We start from the raw sequence: 16795 nt of genomic DNA on the forward strand, positions 1-16795 counted from the left end.
ATTTTTGCTTTTGTTTCCATTACTCTATGAGATGGATCAAAAAAAATATTACTGCAATTTATGTTAAAGAGTGTTCAGCCTATATTTTCTTCTAGGAGTTTTACAGTGTCTGGCCTTATATTTAAGTCTTTAATTTATTTTGAGTTTATTTTTGTATATGGTGTTAGAGAATGTTCTAATTTCATTCTTTTGCAAGTAGCTGTCTGGTTTTCCCAGCACTTGTTATTGAAGAAACTGTTTGTTCTCCATTGTATATTCTTGTCTCCTTTGTTTAGATTAATTGACCGTGTGTGTGGGTTTATTTCCAGACTCTATTCTGTTCCATTGATCTATGCATCTGTTTTGTGTGTGTGTGTGTGTGTGTGCCAGTACCATATTGTTTTGATCACTGTAGCTTCATAGTATAGTTGAAGTCAGGGAGTGTGATTTCTCCAGCTTGTTCTTCTTTCTCAAGATTGTTTTGGCTATTCAGAATATTTTGTGTTTTCATACAAATTTTAAAAGTTATTGTTCCAGTTCTGTGAAAAATGCCACTGGTGATTTGTTAGGGATTACATTGAATCTGTAGATTGCCTTGGGTAGTATGGTCGTCTTAACAATATTGATTCTTCCAACCCAGGAATACAATATATCTTTCCATCTATTTGTGTCATCTTCAGTTTCTTTCATCAGCATCTTTGAGTTTTCAGAGTGCAGGGTATTTTTTTTTTTAATGTGTAATGATGACAGACTTTATTTTTGGGGGCTCCAAAATCACTGCAGATGGTGACTGCAGCCATGAAATTAAAAGACACTTACTCCTTGGAAGAAAAGTTATGACCAACCTAGATGGCATGTTAAAAAGCAGAGATATTACCTTGCCAACAAAGGCCCGTCTAGTCCAGGCTATGGTTTTTCCAGTAGTCATGTATGGATGTGAGAGTTGGACTGTGAAGAAGGCTGAGCGCCAAAGAATTGATGCTTTTGAACTGTGGTGTTGGAGAAGACTCTTGAGAGTCCCTTGGACTGCAAGGAGATCCAACCAGTCCATCCTAAAGGAAATTAGTCCTGAATATTCATTGGAAGGACTGATGTTGAAGCTGAAACTCCAATACTTTGGCCACCTGATGCAAAGAACTGACTCATTGGAAAAGACCCTGATGCTGGGAAAGATTGAAGGCAGGAGGAGATGGGGATGACAGAGATGGTTGGATGGCATCACCAATGCGATGGACATGAGTTTGAGCAGGCTCCAGGAGTTGGTGATGGACAGGGAGGTCTGGTGTGCTGCAGACCATGGGGTTGCAAAGAGTCAGACACAACTGAGTGACTGAACTGACTGACTAATGATGTTTACTGCTACATTGATGAGATGAGAAAAAAAAAAAAAAACCACAAAACTGGATAGAGCCTAATGGTATGCCAATGAGGTATTTAAAGTTCTATTTGGTCATTGAAAATAATTAAGGGAAAAAATGTCTCACACACAAAAATTCAAATTCCATTATCCAGGATCTGCAGTTTTTAACGTGACATTACTTATGGGCATGTCCATGGCCAGTATGCTGAGAGAATTTGAAGAGACAGCCACCTGTGTTCCTCCCAGCCACACCATTTACTCAAATGCCCTGAGCTTTGTGTTCAAGAGTACCAAACTGAGATAGCAGCATTTTCTTTCCAAGATTATGATCACAACTAAAGGAGATGGGCTGGCAATGACCACTCCTCACCACCAAGCACAAGCCAACAGTTTCCTGTCCTTCCTCCTCCTATCATCACAATATTAGAAGAGTTTTAGACTAGGGCTTGAGAAGGGTAATAGTTCCAACACATTAGAAAATAGTAGTCAGGATTCAACCACTGTTGGTACTTCCCTGGTGGTTCAGTGGTTAGGAGTCCATGCTTCCACTGCAGGAGGCATGGGTTTGATCTCTTGTTGGGGAATTCAGATCCTACATGTTGTGTAGTGTGGCTAAAAAAATAAATAATATTTGAAAGCCTTGCAAAGTTTTTTTTTATATTCGACTAATACTAATAGAGTTGGTTTCCTAATTTCTTTCTCTTCACTCTATGAGCTTCCTCCCAGTAGGGTACCACCATACACATTGGTGTTCTGATGTCCTGGCTTTGCTCTTTCAATTTTGGCAGTGAATGCCAGCATCAAGTCAAGTCCATGGATGTTGAGCTTGAAGCCTATAAGAAATCCATCATGAAGGAGGAAGAAAAGAATGAGAAGCTGGCCAGCATCCTGAACCGGGCAGAGACAGAAGCCAACCTGATGCAGAAACTGACCTCACAGTGCCTGACTAAGGAGGAGGCCCTGCAGAATGAGTTTAACACCTACAGGCTCACCCTGCTGGACACAGAGGATGCACTGGGCCAGGCCCATGTGGTACGGTCATGTCCCCCACCAGCAGGGCAAGCCTCCCCACTCTGCCTCGTAGTATCCACCCTCTGACTCTTCCTTTCTAGGAATACATGGCAACTATAGGAGAATTGCAGACTCTCCACCAGGCCATCCAGCACGAGCTGGAGCTGAGGAGGAAGATGGATGCCTCCATCACGGAGAAGCTGCAGGAGCACATGACCTCCAACAAGATGACCAAATACTTCCACCAGCTCATCCTGAAGCTCCAGAAGGAAAAGACCAACCTGGTATGCCAGCTGCACACACCTGGGCCACAACAGGTGGATGCTTTCATGGTGCTCAAGCATCGGGCAGCTCTAGTGGGGACAGACCACAGTGGAAGGGCACTGAGCATGTCCATTCACCTTTCATTTTTGTCTAGTTGTAAAAGTAATGCATTTTTTATTGTGGAAAACCTGGAAATATAAAAAGGCATAAGAAGAAACTAAGACAGCTGCAATCCCACCATCCACAGATAATCTCTTCTGAAACTTGGGTGTATTTCCTTCTGGAAATTTTTCTAAACACACATGGTCATACTCATACACACAAAGACACACAGAAACACACATTCACATACACATCCCCACATGCACACATGAGCAAACATAAGCACACAGATTCCCACACACACACATTTGTTTAACATGTTCTCATATGTGAACAGACATGTGAAGATACATATGCACACACAACCTGAGAGGACATAGAACTCTTACTATATATGTCTTTAAACCACTCTAATCCATTTTCATTAATTTTACTGAAACACAACACAGAGTGAAAAGTGCCCAGACAACAAGTGTAGGAGCCCATTAATTTTTCACTATGTGTGAAGTGTTTTGTTTTACATTATTGGTCCTATTTAACATAACATTTTCCATAAATGTTATTAGAAAAAGTGCCTGTTGGTTTATGCATCACATTTTATCCTTCAAATATACATGTTTTCTTTAATAATTCTCTCTTTGGACATTTAAAGTTGTTTCTAGGTTTTAAACTTTAGAAATAACTCAGCACTGAACATACCTGTTCACACATCTTTGTCCACATGTCTGAGGATAAATTGCTGCAGCAGAGACCCTGGTCAAATCGGTAGGAGCATTTACAATGAATCATGGAGTAGCCTGACCCTCTGCTTTCCCAGAATGTGCCTGAAGGTCCTGAGTGAGTGTGACTGGCCCTTCTGGACTGAGGACCCAATTCCTATCCCTGGAAAGAGCTCTCTTTTGCTCCCCCAGGGTCTTTCCTTTCTCTGAGCAGGGGTCCCTATGTCCTGAAAAAAGCAATTTGCTACTTAGGTTGTTTCTTCTTTGGCTCTTCCTGTGTGACCCCCTGCCTCAGGGTGCTGTCTACGTGGCTTGCTAGAACTCTGAGGCACCTCATGCCTCCCAGATACCTGGGAGGAGACAAGCTGGCTCCTGGCTTGCTTGTGCCCAGGAACTGAGGAGAGGGGGCTGGACCCAAGACTGTGCATGCCTGGGTCTCCTTGAGATGTCCTGGTTGATGCTAGTGGAGTCCTACCAGTTCTTATTCCAGGAAGTTGGGGCAAGACTACCTGCTGGGAGCAAAACAATGGGGCCCAAGTGTGCACTGGAAAAGTTATGCAGTGTGGTGAGTGTGAAATAAACTTGCCCGGCCCTGATGCAACATCACAGAGGCTGATCCCCAGGCTCCCGGGTGTCCCCCTTTCCCAGTCACCCATGTGGGCAACACATGTGCTAACACCCATGTCCACAGGTGGGCAGTAAAGTCCTCAGTCAGCATTTGTTGGAACACTTGGTGGGTGATAGGTGTACTACCAGCTATGTCCACAGGTCAGCAGTAAGGAGTACTGGACCAGCATGCGGCGCAAAAATTCGTGGTCAGTAGGTGTACTACCACCCATGTCCACGGGAGGACAGTAAAGGGTCCTGGGCCAGCATTTGTTGGAGCACTTGGTGGGCAGTAGGTGTACTACCATCCATGTCCACAGGAGGGCAGTAAAGAGTCCCAGGCCAGCATTTGTGCACTTGGTGGGATACAGGTGTACTACCATCTGTGTCCACACGAAGGCAGTAAAGTCTTGGGCCAACATTTGTTGGAACAGTTGGTGGGTGGCAGGTGTACTACCATCCATGTCCACAGGATGGCAGTAAAGAGTCCTGAACCAGCATTTGTTGGAGCGCTTTGTGGGCAGTAGGTGTACTACTATTCGTGTCCACATGAGGGCAATAAAGAGTCTTGGGCCAGCATTTATTGCAACAATAGCCAATAGCAAATCCAGCTCTTGAAAGGAGGCACTTCTCCCACTGCTCAATACCCCTGTGGCCTGGTGGCAAATGGGATATCTGGGACAGGGAGCAGAAGTTGTAGAGGGACAGAATCATCCAGAGCTGTGTTCAGAGGGATTGCAGGCATAGGTGAACCATGGGGTCTACACAGTTAATAAAGGAGCAGTACTGATGTCCCAGGAGGAGGCCAGGGTGGTCTCAACATGGGGGACAAACAGCCTGAGGAGGCTGAGGGGAGGTCAGGGTGCTCTGGTTGGCCTCTTTGGTGGCTGAAAGGAGACTTAGGAACTGAAGCCCTTCCCGTATGGTGAGGAAGCACAGTCCCTGTGAAGACCTGGCAACCTTGCGTAATCTTGGCAAAGAAAGGGATGGGTGGATAACCAGAGCTCAGAGAAGCCAAAGGGGCCAAGTTGTGACCATAGGGACCTGGGTGCCTTGAGATGCTGGCAAGATCTGACTTTAAACCTAGGGATGTCCTGGAAAGCCATGCATGATAGTTGGTCAGAGAGTGGGTGTTTGACAAAGCCAGCTGGGGTCATGTGGGGGAAGAGAAGAGATGACTGGAGCATGGGCAGGAGTTAGTGGGAGCCGCAGGCTGATAGAGAGCTGAGGATTTGCATGGGCAGGAGCCTCTGGGCAGCCAACAGTGAGAGGCTGGCTGGCAAGGTCAAGGCATAGCCACAGTCCAGGGAAAAGGGCCCTGATACCAAAGTGAGCCTGAGCTGCCTCCCTCCCTAATTCTCACAAGTGTCCTTACAATCAACTCTCCACTGTAGGAAAGAATGGAGCAAATCTGTCTTCTGAAACCTGCAGAGGAGGCAGGGTGGGCTGGCTCAGCCTTCAGGACAGAGAGCAGGTCCAAGGAGCCCTGGGCAGCTCTGCCCTGGGCTGAAGCTCCCAACCCCAAAACCATGGTTGGCAAGAGTTCCAGGATCACAAGCCCCTGGCCAGGTGGTAAATGACACCCCACAGTACAATCTTTTCTCTCCAGGACTGTGTCCAATTTTTTAGTGAAATGTAAAGGACATTTGTCCCATAAAATAGAAGTTAGAAGTTGGCATTTGTCATAGCATTATTTCAAGTAGGAATGTTGATAACAGACGACAAGCTCAAAGAGGGCAGGCATGTTGGTTTTCTTCACCAAAAGCACATGAGCTGTTGAGAGCAGGGCCCCTGTACTTGTTGTGGAACAGATGACATTCCCAGGGACAGCTGTGACTTGCTTCCCAATCTCTGTTACAAATATGACTGAGTATTATACAACCATTAAAAATGACATGAAATGTGTCAAATGAAACGTGGCTTACAAAGCTATATGTACAGTGTGACCCTATTTTTGTTTGGGCAGGGAGGAAGAGGGTTTATATACAAAGTCAAGAAGGCAGGATAGATTCTAAATAGTGATGCTGGATAACTATGTGGCAGATTTACGGATGATCATCTGTATTTTTACATTTCCCCATTTCAATGTTATTTTACTGTTTGATAAGAAGAGATAATAATATCAGCTTTCTTTTTTTGTGAGGAATCATTAGGGTTCAAACAAGTAAGTCCTTTGACAGGTCATAAGGTGGAGAAAAAACCAACATCCTCCTCTGTTTTAGAATTTCTCCAGATGAAAACCTGGATCAAGGGAAACAAGAAGCCAGCCAGCCCATGTGGAGCCTCTCAAAAAGAGGGGAAAAGTTCAGACTTGTTCCCTTCTGCTTATTCAGGTGACGCATCTTTCCAAAATTGACGGTGACATTGCTCAGACCACCCTGGACATCACGAACACCAACTGCAGGCTGGACATGCATCAGAAGACGCTGGCTGAGCTGGACAAGGAAGTGAAAAATGTCAGCGACCTCATCACCAACAGTGAAAATGAAATTTCCAGGCGCACGATCCTGATTGAAAGAAAGCAAGGCCTCATCAACTTCTTCAACAAGCAGCTGGAGCAGATGGTTTCTGAACTTGGGGTAGGACCCTGGGACCAGAAGAGGCCACTCGGGTTGATATCTGTGCCTGGCCATTTCCGAAACTGCTTATGTTCAGGAACGGACTCATGTAGGACACAGGCGTTCCCACCCTACTGCTCTTACGGGTGAAATGCACATGTCTCTGTAGACTGCTGACTCAGGGGCTGTCTGCAGACCTTCTCTGTGGAGCCACATAGTCAGTATTTCAGGTGTGATGGACCATATGGTCTCTGTTGCAACCCCTCACCCTAGCAGTTACAAGGAGGACCCACAGGCAGTAGGTAAACAGATGAGTATGCCCATGTGCAGTGAAACCTTACTTATGGCCCCTGAAGTCTGGATTCCATATAACTTCCACCTGGTGCGAAACTGTCTTCTTTTGATATTTTGTGTGTCCCATGGACTATGTGAAGACAGGCAGTGGGCAGGATCTCACTCACCGCTGCTCTTAGTGGTCTGATGGGTTTGAGGCTTGAAGTTCTACAGGTTATCCAGTGTCCCTGACCTGAGGACCCCACAACAGCCTCAAATCCCAGAGCAGCAGGGGCAGTCAGTGGGCATGCTCTTAGGTAGACCCCAACCAGAGCGTGGTCTCAGAGCTGCAACCCGAATGGATTCCAAGGGAGTAAAGACCCTAACCTATGACAGTCTGTTGTAAAAAGACTATTTGCAAAGCCCTTTTGGGAAACAGAGGCCCCACAAGACTGGGGCATGGTGGGGCCAGGCCAGTGGAGGAAGGGAAGGGGGTGGCAGACTGGCAGATCACCAGAACAGAATCTCCCACAGCAGGTCACACGATGTGGCCTGGGACTGCAGAAGAGGGGACACAACGACAGGGCCCCTAGGCGCTCTGAGTAAAGAGCCTCTCACTCAGCATACAGAGGCATGGTCTCAGGTGTCCCCGCCCTCTGCAGCCCACCTGAGTTTAGGGCCTCATCCTGCTTTCTGGTGAACATCGCTTTCAGGGGGAAGAAGTGGGGCCCCTGGAGCTGGAGATCAAGAGGCTGACCAAGCTGATTGAGGAAAACAACACCAGCGTGACGCAGGCCCAGGTGACCTGGCTGCGGCTGCAGCAGGAGATGGTGAAGGTCACGCAGGAGCGTGAGGAGCACCTGGTCTCCCTGAACATGTCCAAGAAGGAGATCCACATCCTGGAGCAGAAGAAAATACGGATAGAAAGTGAGCTCCCCTGCCCAGCCCCTCCACAGCACCTGCTGAGGCTTTCTGGTGCCACCTGGTCCCACCGGGTCAGCCGGGCCGGCAGCCCCATAGGAAGTGCTGCTGGTGTCCTAGGCCCACTCTGCCTGGACACATCGTGCCTGTTTCTTCCCAGAGGTCCTGCCGCCTTCTTGTCCGCCCCTCGGGGCTCCGAAAACTGCTTGTGCGAGGTCGGGGTCGTTGCTTTCCACCCCCTGCCCCAGAGCTTGCTGGCCTTTCCTGGGAACTCAGTGTCTGAGCGGCAACCACGTACCCTTCTGCCTCCGCCGTCTGGGTGGGGATGCCCGAGGGTCAGCGGGGAAGGAGGGCACCGTGGGCACAGACCCCCGATCACAACCCCCAGGGGCCACTCCCCACCCCCGGCCACCCTCCCCACAGACAAGATCAACCAGGAGAAGAAGGAGCAGAAGCAGATCGAGCGCCACATGAAGGACCTGGACAACGATCTGAAGAAGCTCAACTTGCTGATGAACCAGAACCGGTGCAGCTCCGAGGAGCTACAGCAGGACAACCTGGCCACGGAGGGCGAGTTCGTGCGCTCGCTCAAGGTGCGCTCCGGGCTCAGATCGGATGGGCGGGGCAAGCAGGTGCGCGCAGCCCTCGGCCCCGCCCACCGCCCCCTGTCCTCCCCACGCAGGCCTCAGAGCGAGAGACCATCGAGATGCAGGAGAAGCTGAATCAGCTGAGCGAGGAGAAGGCAGCCGTGCTCAACAGCCTGGTGGAGGCGGAGTGAGTGCCCAGGCGCCGGTCCGGAGACTCGCTGCCCACGGTTCACGGAAACCAGTTGGGGGGGGGGGCGGGGAGCCGGGGGAGGCACGGCCCTGGAACCTGAGCGGGATCCCTGGGAACAGCGGAGTTCTGTGCCTCCGGGCAGCCCTTCTGCAAAGCCATGATGGTGATCATTGGAAGTGGAGTGGCTTCCTTCAGGAGAGACTTTTTAAAAACTGTATGATCTTTCTGGTGCCTGATTATGAGAGTAATCCAGACCCAACGGTAAGCATTGTAAACCACAGCAATGAGTGCAGAGTAGAAAGGAGAAATCCTTTCACTTAATCCAGCCCTCTTCCTTTACCATTTTCTCTGTGGGTTTCTTTCATTCTTTTTTTTTGTTTGTTTTAAACCATAGTGCGATTTTCTCTGTCTGCCTTTGAAGCAGCCTTTATTATATTTTTCTGTGGATGTCTTCCCCCTCGGGGTGCCCGGGTCTGCGTTCTGAGCTGGAAGGACTCCTGAGCTGCCCTTTGTGCACCCTAATTGGCGTCATGTGCTTTCCAAGGCGCTGAGCGGCAAAGGGACCATCCGTTCCCTGAGTTTTGACAGAGTCGACACATAACACTACCTGGAAGTTTTTCAGGGGATCTTAGTGCCTCCAGGCTGCTATAACTCAACACCACAGGCTGGGGCTTTATAAGCAACAGGAATTTGTTGCTCAGAGTTCTTGAGGCTGGAAGTCCGAGATCAGGGTACTTGTGAGGTCGGGTGAGGGCGCTCTTCTGGGTTGTTCTCTCACTGTGTCCTCCCAGGGTGGCAAGAGAAGGGGTGCTCCCTGGGGTCTCTTTTCTGAGCCCACTAATCCCATTCATGGGGGCTCTACCCTCATGACCTCATCACCCGTGCCCTCACCCAAGACCCAGCATGAGGATTCCAACATGTTGATTTGCGAGGTGGGGACACAAACATTCAGACAACAGGGGTGGGGGCATATGTCTTTGCTAACATTGTAATAGTTCTCAGGCTCCTGGTCTATTCAGGCTTTTGACTTCTCCTTATGTCAACTTCTGTCACTTCTATTTGACTTACTCAGCTTCTCCTAAAGCTACATATCTGCCTTCTCCCTTGTCCCCCCTCTCTCTAGGTGAGGGTGGCGGGCCTTGGAGTTGAGTTTACCTTCTGGTCCCTAAATGGGAGACATTTGTTTCTATTTAAACCCTTGCCTGGGTGCCTGCAAATTAAGCATGCCACCTGCTCAGCAAGGGCACCCTGCATCAGGAAGGCAAGGGTCTCCCAGCCCATCACACTGCTCTGTGAGTTCTGAGCGCATTCCAAGCACAGCACGCCCCAAGCACAGTGCGCCATGCTCACCGAAGCGCCAGAAATAAAACCCTTTGTTCTGCAGCTCTTACACTGCCTCCCCTCCCCTTAAAGACACCAGATCATGCTTTGGGAGAAAAAAATCCAACTGGCAAAAGAGATGCGGGCCTCCGTGGATTCTGAGACAGGTCAGATGGAGATCCGGGCCATGAAGGCAGAGATACACAGGATGAAGGTGGGTGGAAGGAGGGAGGTGGGGGGCCTGGAGCTTGGGGTCCTGGGAAGAAACCACTCTGGCACAGCAGCCTGCACTCCAAGCATGCCAAGGAAACTCGCTGTTCCCCCTGCTGACTTTCTCCACCAGTGCCTGTCCAGTTCTTGTTCTTACTGCACCAAAATGGTCACAGGACACACAGCGACCTGCACGGCATTCACGAATCACTATGTTACCCTCACTCCAAGCAAGCAACGTACTCCAGTATTTCTAAATGCTGACTGTGACCAATCCCCACCCAATCTCATGACCCACTTGTGAGATGTATCCCACCATTGGACCAAAAAGACTCACTCAGTAACAGAGTGCAAGGAACACATCCACATTTCCCCATCGAGGCATGTTTTCTCTCTACTGTCATCTTTAGCTGGATTTCATTACCTTAAAAAAAAGGCTGGTAATTAAATCACAGGCTGTCACTGAGCCAAAGGTTCAGGAACTTAAGGATACAAGTCACAGCAGGTCATAAAAAGAAATATGACATCACTTTTATAATTATATGGTCAATAATAACCCTGCTGGCTGAGTCCAGAGGAATTCTGATCAAATGCATCCACTACTGATAAGTTTAATAAGCACTCCATTTAACGACGTTTCAAACCACAGAAGCCGTGTCTGTTGCTGCAGCAGGTCAAGCACTGTACCACAAAGCTTACACACACACAACACACGCAGGCACACACACATACATAGGTGCACACATATACACAGGGAGACACACACACACACAAATGGGGCTGCCAGCCCCCTCCCTCTTAGTTGTGTTTCAGTTTTGTTTTCCTTCACCAAAATAGTACATATAACTTAGCAACTTATTCTTTTTTTAGTGATACAGACATGAACTTTCTTTAATAGTTGCAGAATATCCTATGGATACAACATAATTTAACGAAGGCTTCCCAGGGTGATGTGAAGATGCTGACTGTCTCCAGTTTGTTGCTGTTTGTCACTACAAACAATGTCACAATGACATCCTTATGGAAATCAGCATCCATATTTTGGGGGGTTTCTTTCTGGGCTGTCTTCTGTGTCCACTGATCTAAGAGCCCAAATCCACACCATCTTGATTTATTAAAATATTTATTTATTTGACTGCACTGGGTCTAGTTGCAACACATGGTATCTCTAGTTGCAACATGTGGGATCTAGTTCCCTGACCAGGGACTGAACCCAGGCCCTCTGCCTTGGGAGCACAGAGTCTTAGCCACTGGACTGCCAGGGGAGTCCCCCTCTTGTTATTTTAAATCAACTTTATTGAGGAATAATTTATTTACAGGGCTTCCCTGGTGGTTCAGCAGTAAAGAATCTACCTGCAATGCAGGAGACATGGGTTTGATCACAGGGTCAGGAAGATCCCCTGGAGAAGGGAATGGCAACCCGCTTCAGTATTCTTGTGCCAAGAATCCTGTGGACAGAGGAGCCTGACGAGCTACAGTTCCTGGGGTTGCAAAAGAGCTGGCCATGACTTAGCGACTAAACAATAAACAAGCTTACATGCAGTAATGTGAACTTACTTGAAATGTCCAGTGTACATAACGTGGCCACCACCCCGTGGAGACGTGGACCATGCCCTCCTCTGCAGAAAGCTCCCGGACACCCATCACAGCCCCACTCCCACCACAGCCCAGCCCCCAGCCCCAGGCCCCAGAGACCCTTCAGGCCACCATCTCACAAAACCACGATGCCTTTTCCTAACAAGGCAATTAACCTTGGTGTGATACAGTTAACCAAACTACGAACTCTAAGCAGAAATCACTGTTTTTTTGGCTAATGTCCTTTTTCTACTCCAGGACCCAACCCTAGGCTGCATGTGGTCCTCAAGTATCCCCATCTACCCCTGTCTCTATCAGTTTCTCAGTTTCGCCCTGCTGACCCGATATTCTTGACACGGACTGAAATCATTCTGACCAGCTGACAAAGCCCCCATGTTCCTTTTTTCCCTGGGGCATCACCCACATGAGTTCCCCGCTGGTTCAGTTGGGTGTAGAGGGAGGTGGTGCGGGCCCCTCTCCTGCCCAGCCCTCCTGCCCTGTGCACCCAGGTCAAGCACGGGCAGCTCCTGAAGCAGCAGGAGAAGATGATCCGGGACATGGAGCTGGCCGTCACCCGAAGAGATACCATCTCCACCCGGGCTGAGGGGCAGAGCAAGATGGACAAGAAGCTGTTCACCCGGACAGACTTCCACCACAAGCAGACCGAGCTCCGACGGAAGATCAGGGACATTCACAAGGTAGGGGAGCCGGGCCACAGGGAAGGGGCCCCGCCTCGGGCCCCCTGTCCACGGGTGGTCAGCTGGGTCATTGGCCCCACTGGCAGGTGTCTGTGCATGACCAATCAGGGCCGAATTTCTGAGGCACTTTCTCCGACTTGGGCTGAGATTTCACTTGGTCCTTCCAGCCTGCTTCTTGGGGGATCCATCCCCACCTCATCCACCTTACCGCCTCTTCTGCCCCTCATTCCTGGAGCTGCAGTCCCAGCTGCTATGTCGGAGCTGTTTTATGAGAAAGACAAGTGGCAGTAGGGGCTGGGGGATGGAAGGAGCTCAGCTCCTGGGTCAGACAGGCCACTTTCTTCTGGACTGGGGGACAAAAGTCTGAGCCCCATACCCCACGTGCCGGTTCTGGGTCAAGACAGAGTGGTGGCCAGATCCACAGATGCTTCCTGGGTGTCCCTAACACCCTGCTCTGATCAGGCCTTTGCTTGGGAGTTTGTCTTGGGTTTTACAGAAGAGCCATGAGGCAGGTGCAGCTCAGGACTGGAAGCAGCCCTGTTTCTGCCCCCTCTTCTAACAGAAATGGCATCAGGGAAGCATGGAGTGTTGGTGAAGAGTGTGAGCCCCTGTGTCACTGATGCCCAGTGGGTGCTGGGGATGGGCTGATGGGAACATGGAGGGCACCCACTCGAGCCCATGTCCCCGTCCACCTGGCCACATTGACCAACCATGCGGTGTGTGCGTGCCCAGGGAGGGGACCAGCTACGGCCCCTGCGCCGCCTCCTTTTGCCGTCACCAGGCAGGGCTCTGAGCTCAGATTTCCCTCAGCCCCCACTGGCTGGCTATGTGGTCTCAGTGGGTGAGAAACCTTCCACCCCCACAGTTCCTCATCTGGCAGTGGAGACAGGGGCAGTGACCCCTCCCAGAGAGGCAAGGGTTATCCGAGACAGAACCTAGCCTTGGAGCCCCACCATGGGTCCCAGCCCTGCTTTTCTACTCGTGGCTCAGGCATATTGTCCAACCTCTCTGTACCTTGGCTTACTGACCTGTGAAATGGGTCCTCACCTCGTGGTGTCACCCAGAGGACCAGGTGGAGAATGTTGGAATAGCCCTGGTCGGAGGAGTCCCGCATGAGGAAAGCGTAGCTGAAAATTATGGATTTGATCCAACTGCTCAATATTTGGACATTCCTGGAGGTGCAGAGGGGCCTTTTCTGGTCCTGGTTTGTGCATTTCTCTGCCATGTTGGCCACTCCTGGACTTTCTTTTATTCACCCCTCTCCACCCCTCCTGGCTCCCCAGGGGCCTCCTCTGCCCAGGTTGGCAACAGAATCCTCTCCCTACTGCCAGAGAGGGTCCGGCCATGGCTCCCTCACTGGCATCCCCACCTGAGGCACTCTCCTACACCCCAGCTTTGGAATCCTCCCAGATTGTGTGCATAGAGGGTCCTGGGGGGTCCTCCCTGCCTGACTCTTCTCTGTCCACTGAATAACTGGGGGCAGGGTCCCAGGATGCTCCTGTATCACCACCCCCCTCCCCGCCCCAGGCCACTGAGGAGTGCACCCAAACCATCCTGGAACTGGAAGAATCTCAAAAATCTATGAGTGACTCCCTCCTGGAGAAACAGGAGCAGTTGTCGAGGATGCAGGTTGAGGCCGACGAGCTTGAAGTTGAGCTGGACCAGCTGGCAACCCTCAAACGACAGGTAGGCAAGCCCCAGGGCCACAGGAACCCAGCAGCAAGGCCTGCTCTGGCCCAGCTAAGCCCAGGCTGATCATAGCAACCTACTGCTGTCATCCACCTCACATTGCTCATGAAGGCTCCACGGGCCAACACTGTCCTGGGTGCAAGGGGTAGAGTGAACAGAAAAGGTGACAACCCCTGCCCTCCCCGAGGTCGCCATCCGAGGGTGGGAGGACAGATAATCAAACTAATAAGCAAAATGATACCTCGTTTCTGATGGGGACAGATACTCTGGAGGAAGAGGAAGCAGAGAAGGGGTGTCAGGTGGATGGGGGCAGCCCTAGGAAGGAGGGTGGTCTGAGATGGCCACACAGGGGAAGTGACATTTGAGTCAAAGTTTGAAGGGGAGGCAAGGGATTGAGCACCCCCAGGTACAGCAGGAGTGGAGGCTGCCCGAGGCCCCAGGCTTGCAAGGCTTGGAGGGGGCAGCACCATGACCATGGGCTGCTCCCTCAGGGATGGGCTGGGGAGGAGTGACTTAGGATGACTGCAGTCATTTGGTTCTCACGATGAGTGTGGAATGGGAGGGCCGAGAGTGGACACAGGACCTGTCTTAGGCTATCATAGTTCTTAAGAAGGATGCATGGACCAGGGATAGCCTCAGGCTGGTGAGAAGCCATCAGACTCCACGCGTCATTTCAAAGCTGCCCCACTGGGATTTTCTGCTGGATTGAATATGGTGTGAGCAGAAGGCAGGGGTCACTCAGGGCTGCAGTGTTTGGGCCCGATCAACTGAGATGGGTGTGGTGGGCACATGTCAGGTTGGACTGTGGGTGAGGGCGGGTCTATCAGCCCCTTCCCCTGGATCTGCCAAGCTCTCCACTGGCGCATCCTCAAGTCGGGGTTCGTGCCAGGCCAGCAGGTGTCCTCTTTTGAACACACATAGCCTGACATGGGGTCTCTTGTCCCTCCCAAGAATCTTTCTGAGCTCGTGGCCCTGCAGACGCGCCTCAAGTACCTGCAGGCCGTGAAGGACGGGCGGTACGTCTTCATGCTCCGCGATAAGCAGTCATTGCTGATGGAGCTCAAGCATCTGCATGACAGGCTGGTCAGCATCGGCACCATCCTCCATCATGTGAAGGAAGAGTACCCCCAGTTCCAAGAGGCCCTGCTCAAGGTCAGCCAGTCCATCGCCAAAAGGCTGGAGTCATCCGGGTCCTAGAGAGCCGGATGACTCCAACCCCCACAAGGAGGAGACCAGTCTTGTGTGTCATCAGAACTGGAATCTTCCTACCCTCAGAGAATGACCCCATTTAAGAGAGACAGGGTGGCATTGTAGGAATGTTTTGTAGGAAATCCCTGCGTTTGTGGTTCCATTTCGATGAGTGTTCCACCTGCAAAGGCAGTGTCAGTGAACACAAACCTGCATTCCCACGTTGGGCTAACTTCTCCTAGTAAAACTGGAAATACAGGCCTCTGCTCCTGCCCCCACCTCCAGCATAGGTTAAATCCAGATTCCCAACTTACGGGAGCAAGTCCAGGGGGATGTGAATCCCTGGCTGTGTCTGGAGGCCTAAAGCCTGAGGTGAGATCACACAGGTGTGTGAATACAGACCTCCCTTTGTCTGCCCGCTTGTCCAGAGTCCTTGTCCACCCAGGGTGCCTCCCCCCACACTCTGACTCCCAAGCACCTGCTACCTATGCCTTCCCTGCAGTTTAAAGGGAAAATGTTCCATAATTTTAAATGTTTCAGCAGGAAAATAAAATTTTTTCCTGAATGTGCGAGAAAAAGTGTATTTATTCTAAAATATTTCAGAAACACAAACCCCACAAAGAAGCAGGGAAGCCCTCAATCCCACTCTGACACTGCTGTGGGCTTTCTGTGCCTGGTTCCACCTGACAGGGTCACAGGATCCAACTTTTCACTTGAAAATTTTGCTCCTCTTTTATTATTATTATTATTAATTTCTATTGGAGTATAGTTGCTTTGGGCTTCCCAGGTGGTGCTGCTTTCCCTGATAGCTCAGTTGGTAGAGAATCTGCCTGCAATTCAGGAGACCTGCATTGGATTGGATTCCTGGGTCAGGAAGATCCCCTGGAGAAGGGATAGATTACCCACTCCAGTATTTTTTGGCTTTCCTTGTGGCTCAGCTGGTAAAGAATCCGCCTGCAATGTGGGAGAACTGGGTTCGATCCCTCGGTTGGGAAGATCCCCTGGAGAAGGGAAAGGCTACCCACTCCAGTATTCTGGCCTGGAGAATTCCATGAATTTTATAGTCCATGGAGTTGCAAAGAGTGGGACATGACTGAGCAACTTTCACTTTCACTTCAGGTGGCACTAGCGGTAAAGAACTTGCCTGCCAATGCAGGAGATGGAAGAGACGCAGGTTTGATATCTGAGTCAGGTAGATGCCCTGGAGCAGGGCATGGAAACCCACTCCAGTATTCTTGCCTGGAGAATCCCATGGACAGAAGAGCCCAGCGGTCTCAGTCCACGGGGTCGCAAGGAATCAGACACCACTGAAGCAACTTAGTTTATGGTTGCTTTACAATGTTGTGTTAGTTTCTTGCAGTACAAGCTTGCTCCTCTTAACATGAGCCTTTTCTCACTGTATGAAAAGTAACTTGTCATCGAACATTTTCATGACAGTCGGTTTTATGGGTTATGACATTTTCCTTTCAGAAGAAGTTTACGTTGCTTCCAAATTTTCGGCCTCTGGGTGATAAATTCGCAGTCAGGCCTCTGGAGTGGCCTGGT

General features: G+C 50.2%; 1 protein-coding gene across 2 annotated transcripts in view; it reads left to right on the top strand.

The window, feature by feature from the left end:
• CCDC40 (coiled-coil domain containing 40) overlaps positions 1 to 15815 on the top strand; it is a 42957-nt gene extending 27142 nt beyond the window's left edge. For both annotated transcript variants that reach the window (XM_040244754.1, XM_040244753.1), the window contains exons 12-21: positions 2128 to 2371; positions 2452 to 2634; positions 6375 to 6620; positions 7586 to 7799; positions 8217 to 8386; positions 8476 to 8567; positions 9984 to 10104; positions 12185 to 12373; positions 13901 to 14059; positions 15014 to 15815. In XM_040244754.1, coding sequence (XP_040100688.1) covers positions 2128 to 2371; positions 2452 to 2634; positions 6375 to 6620; positions 7586 to 7799; positions 8217 to 8386; positions 8476 to 8567; positions 9984 to 10104; positions 12185 to 12373; positions 13901 to 14059; positions 15014 to 15259 — 1864 coding nt within the window. In that variant the 3' untranslated portion in view covers positions 15260 to 15815. The remainder of the gene's footprint in view (positions 1 to 2127; positions 2372 to 2451; positions 2635 to 6374; positions 6621 to 7585; positions 7800 to 8216; positions 8387 to 8475; positions 8568 to 9983; positions 10105 to 12184; positions 12374 to 13900; positions 14060 to 15013) is intronic.
• The last annotated feature ends 980 nt before the right edge of the window (positions 15816 to 16795 follow it).

The sequence above is a fragment of the Oryx dammah genome, unplaced genomic scaffold, assembly GCF_014754425.2.
Source record: "Oryx dammah isolate SB20612 unplaced genomic scaffold, SCBI_Odam_1.1 HiC_scaffold_8, whole genome shotgun sequence".
Taxonomy (NCBI): Eukaryota; Metazoa; Chordata; class Mammalia; order Artiodactyla; family Bovidae; genus Oryx; species Oryx dammah.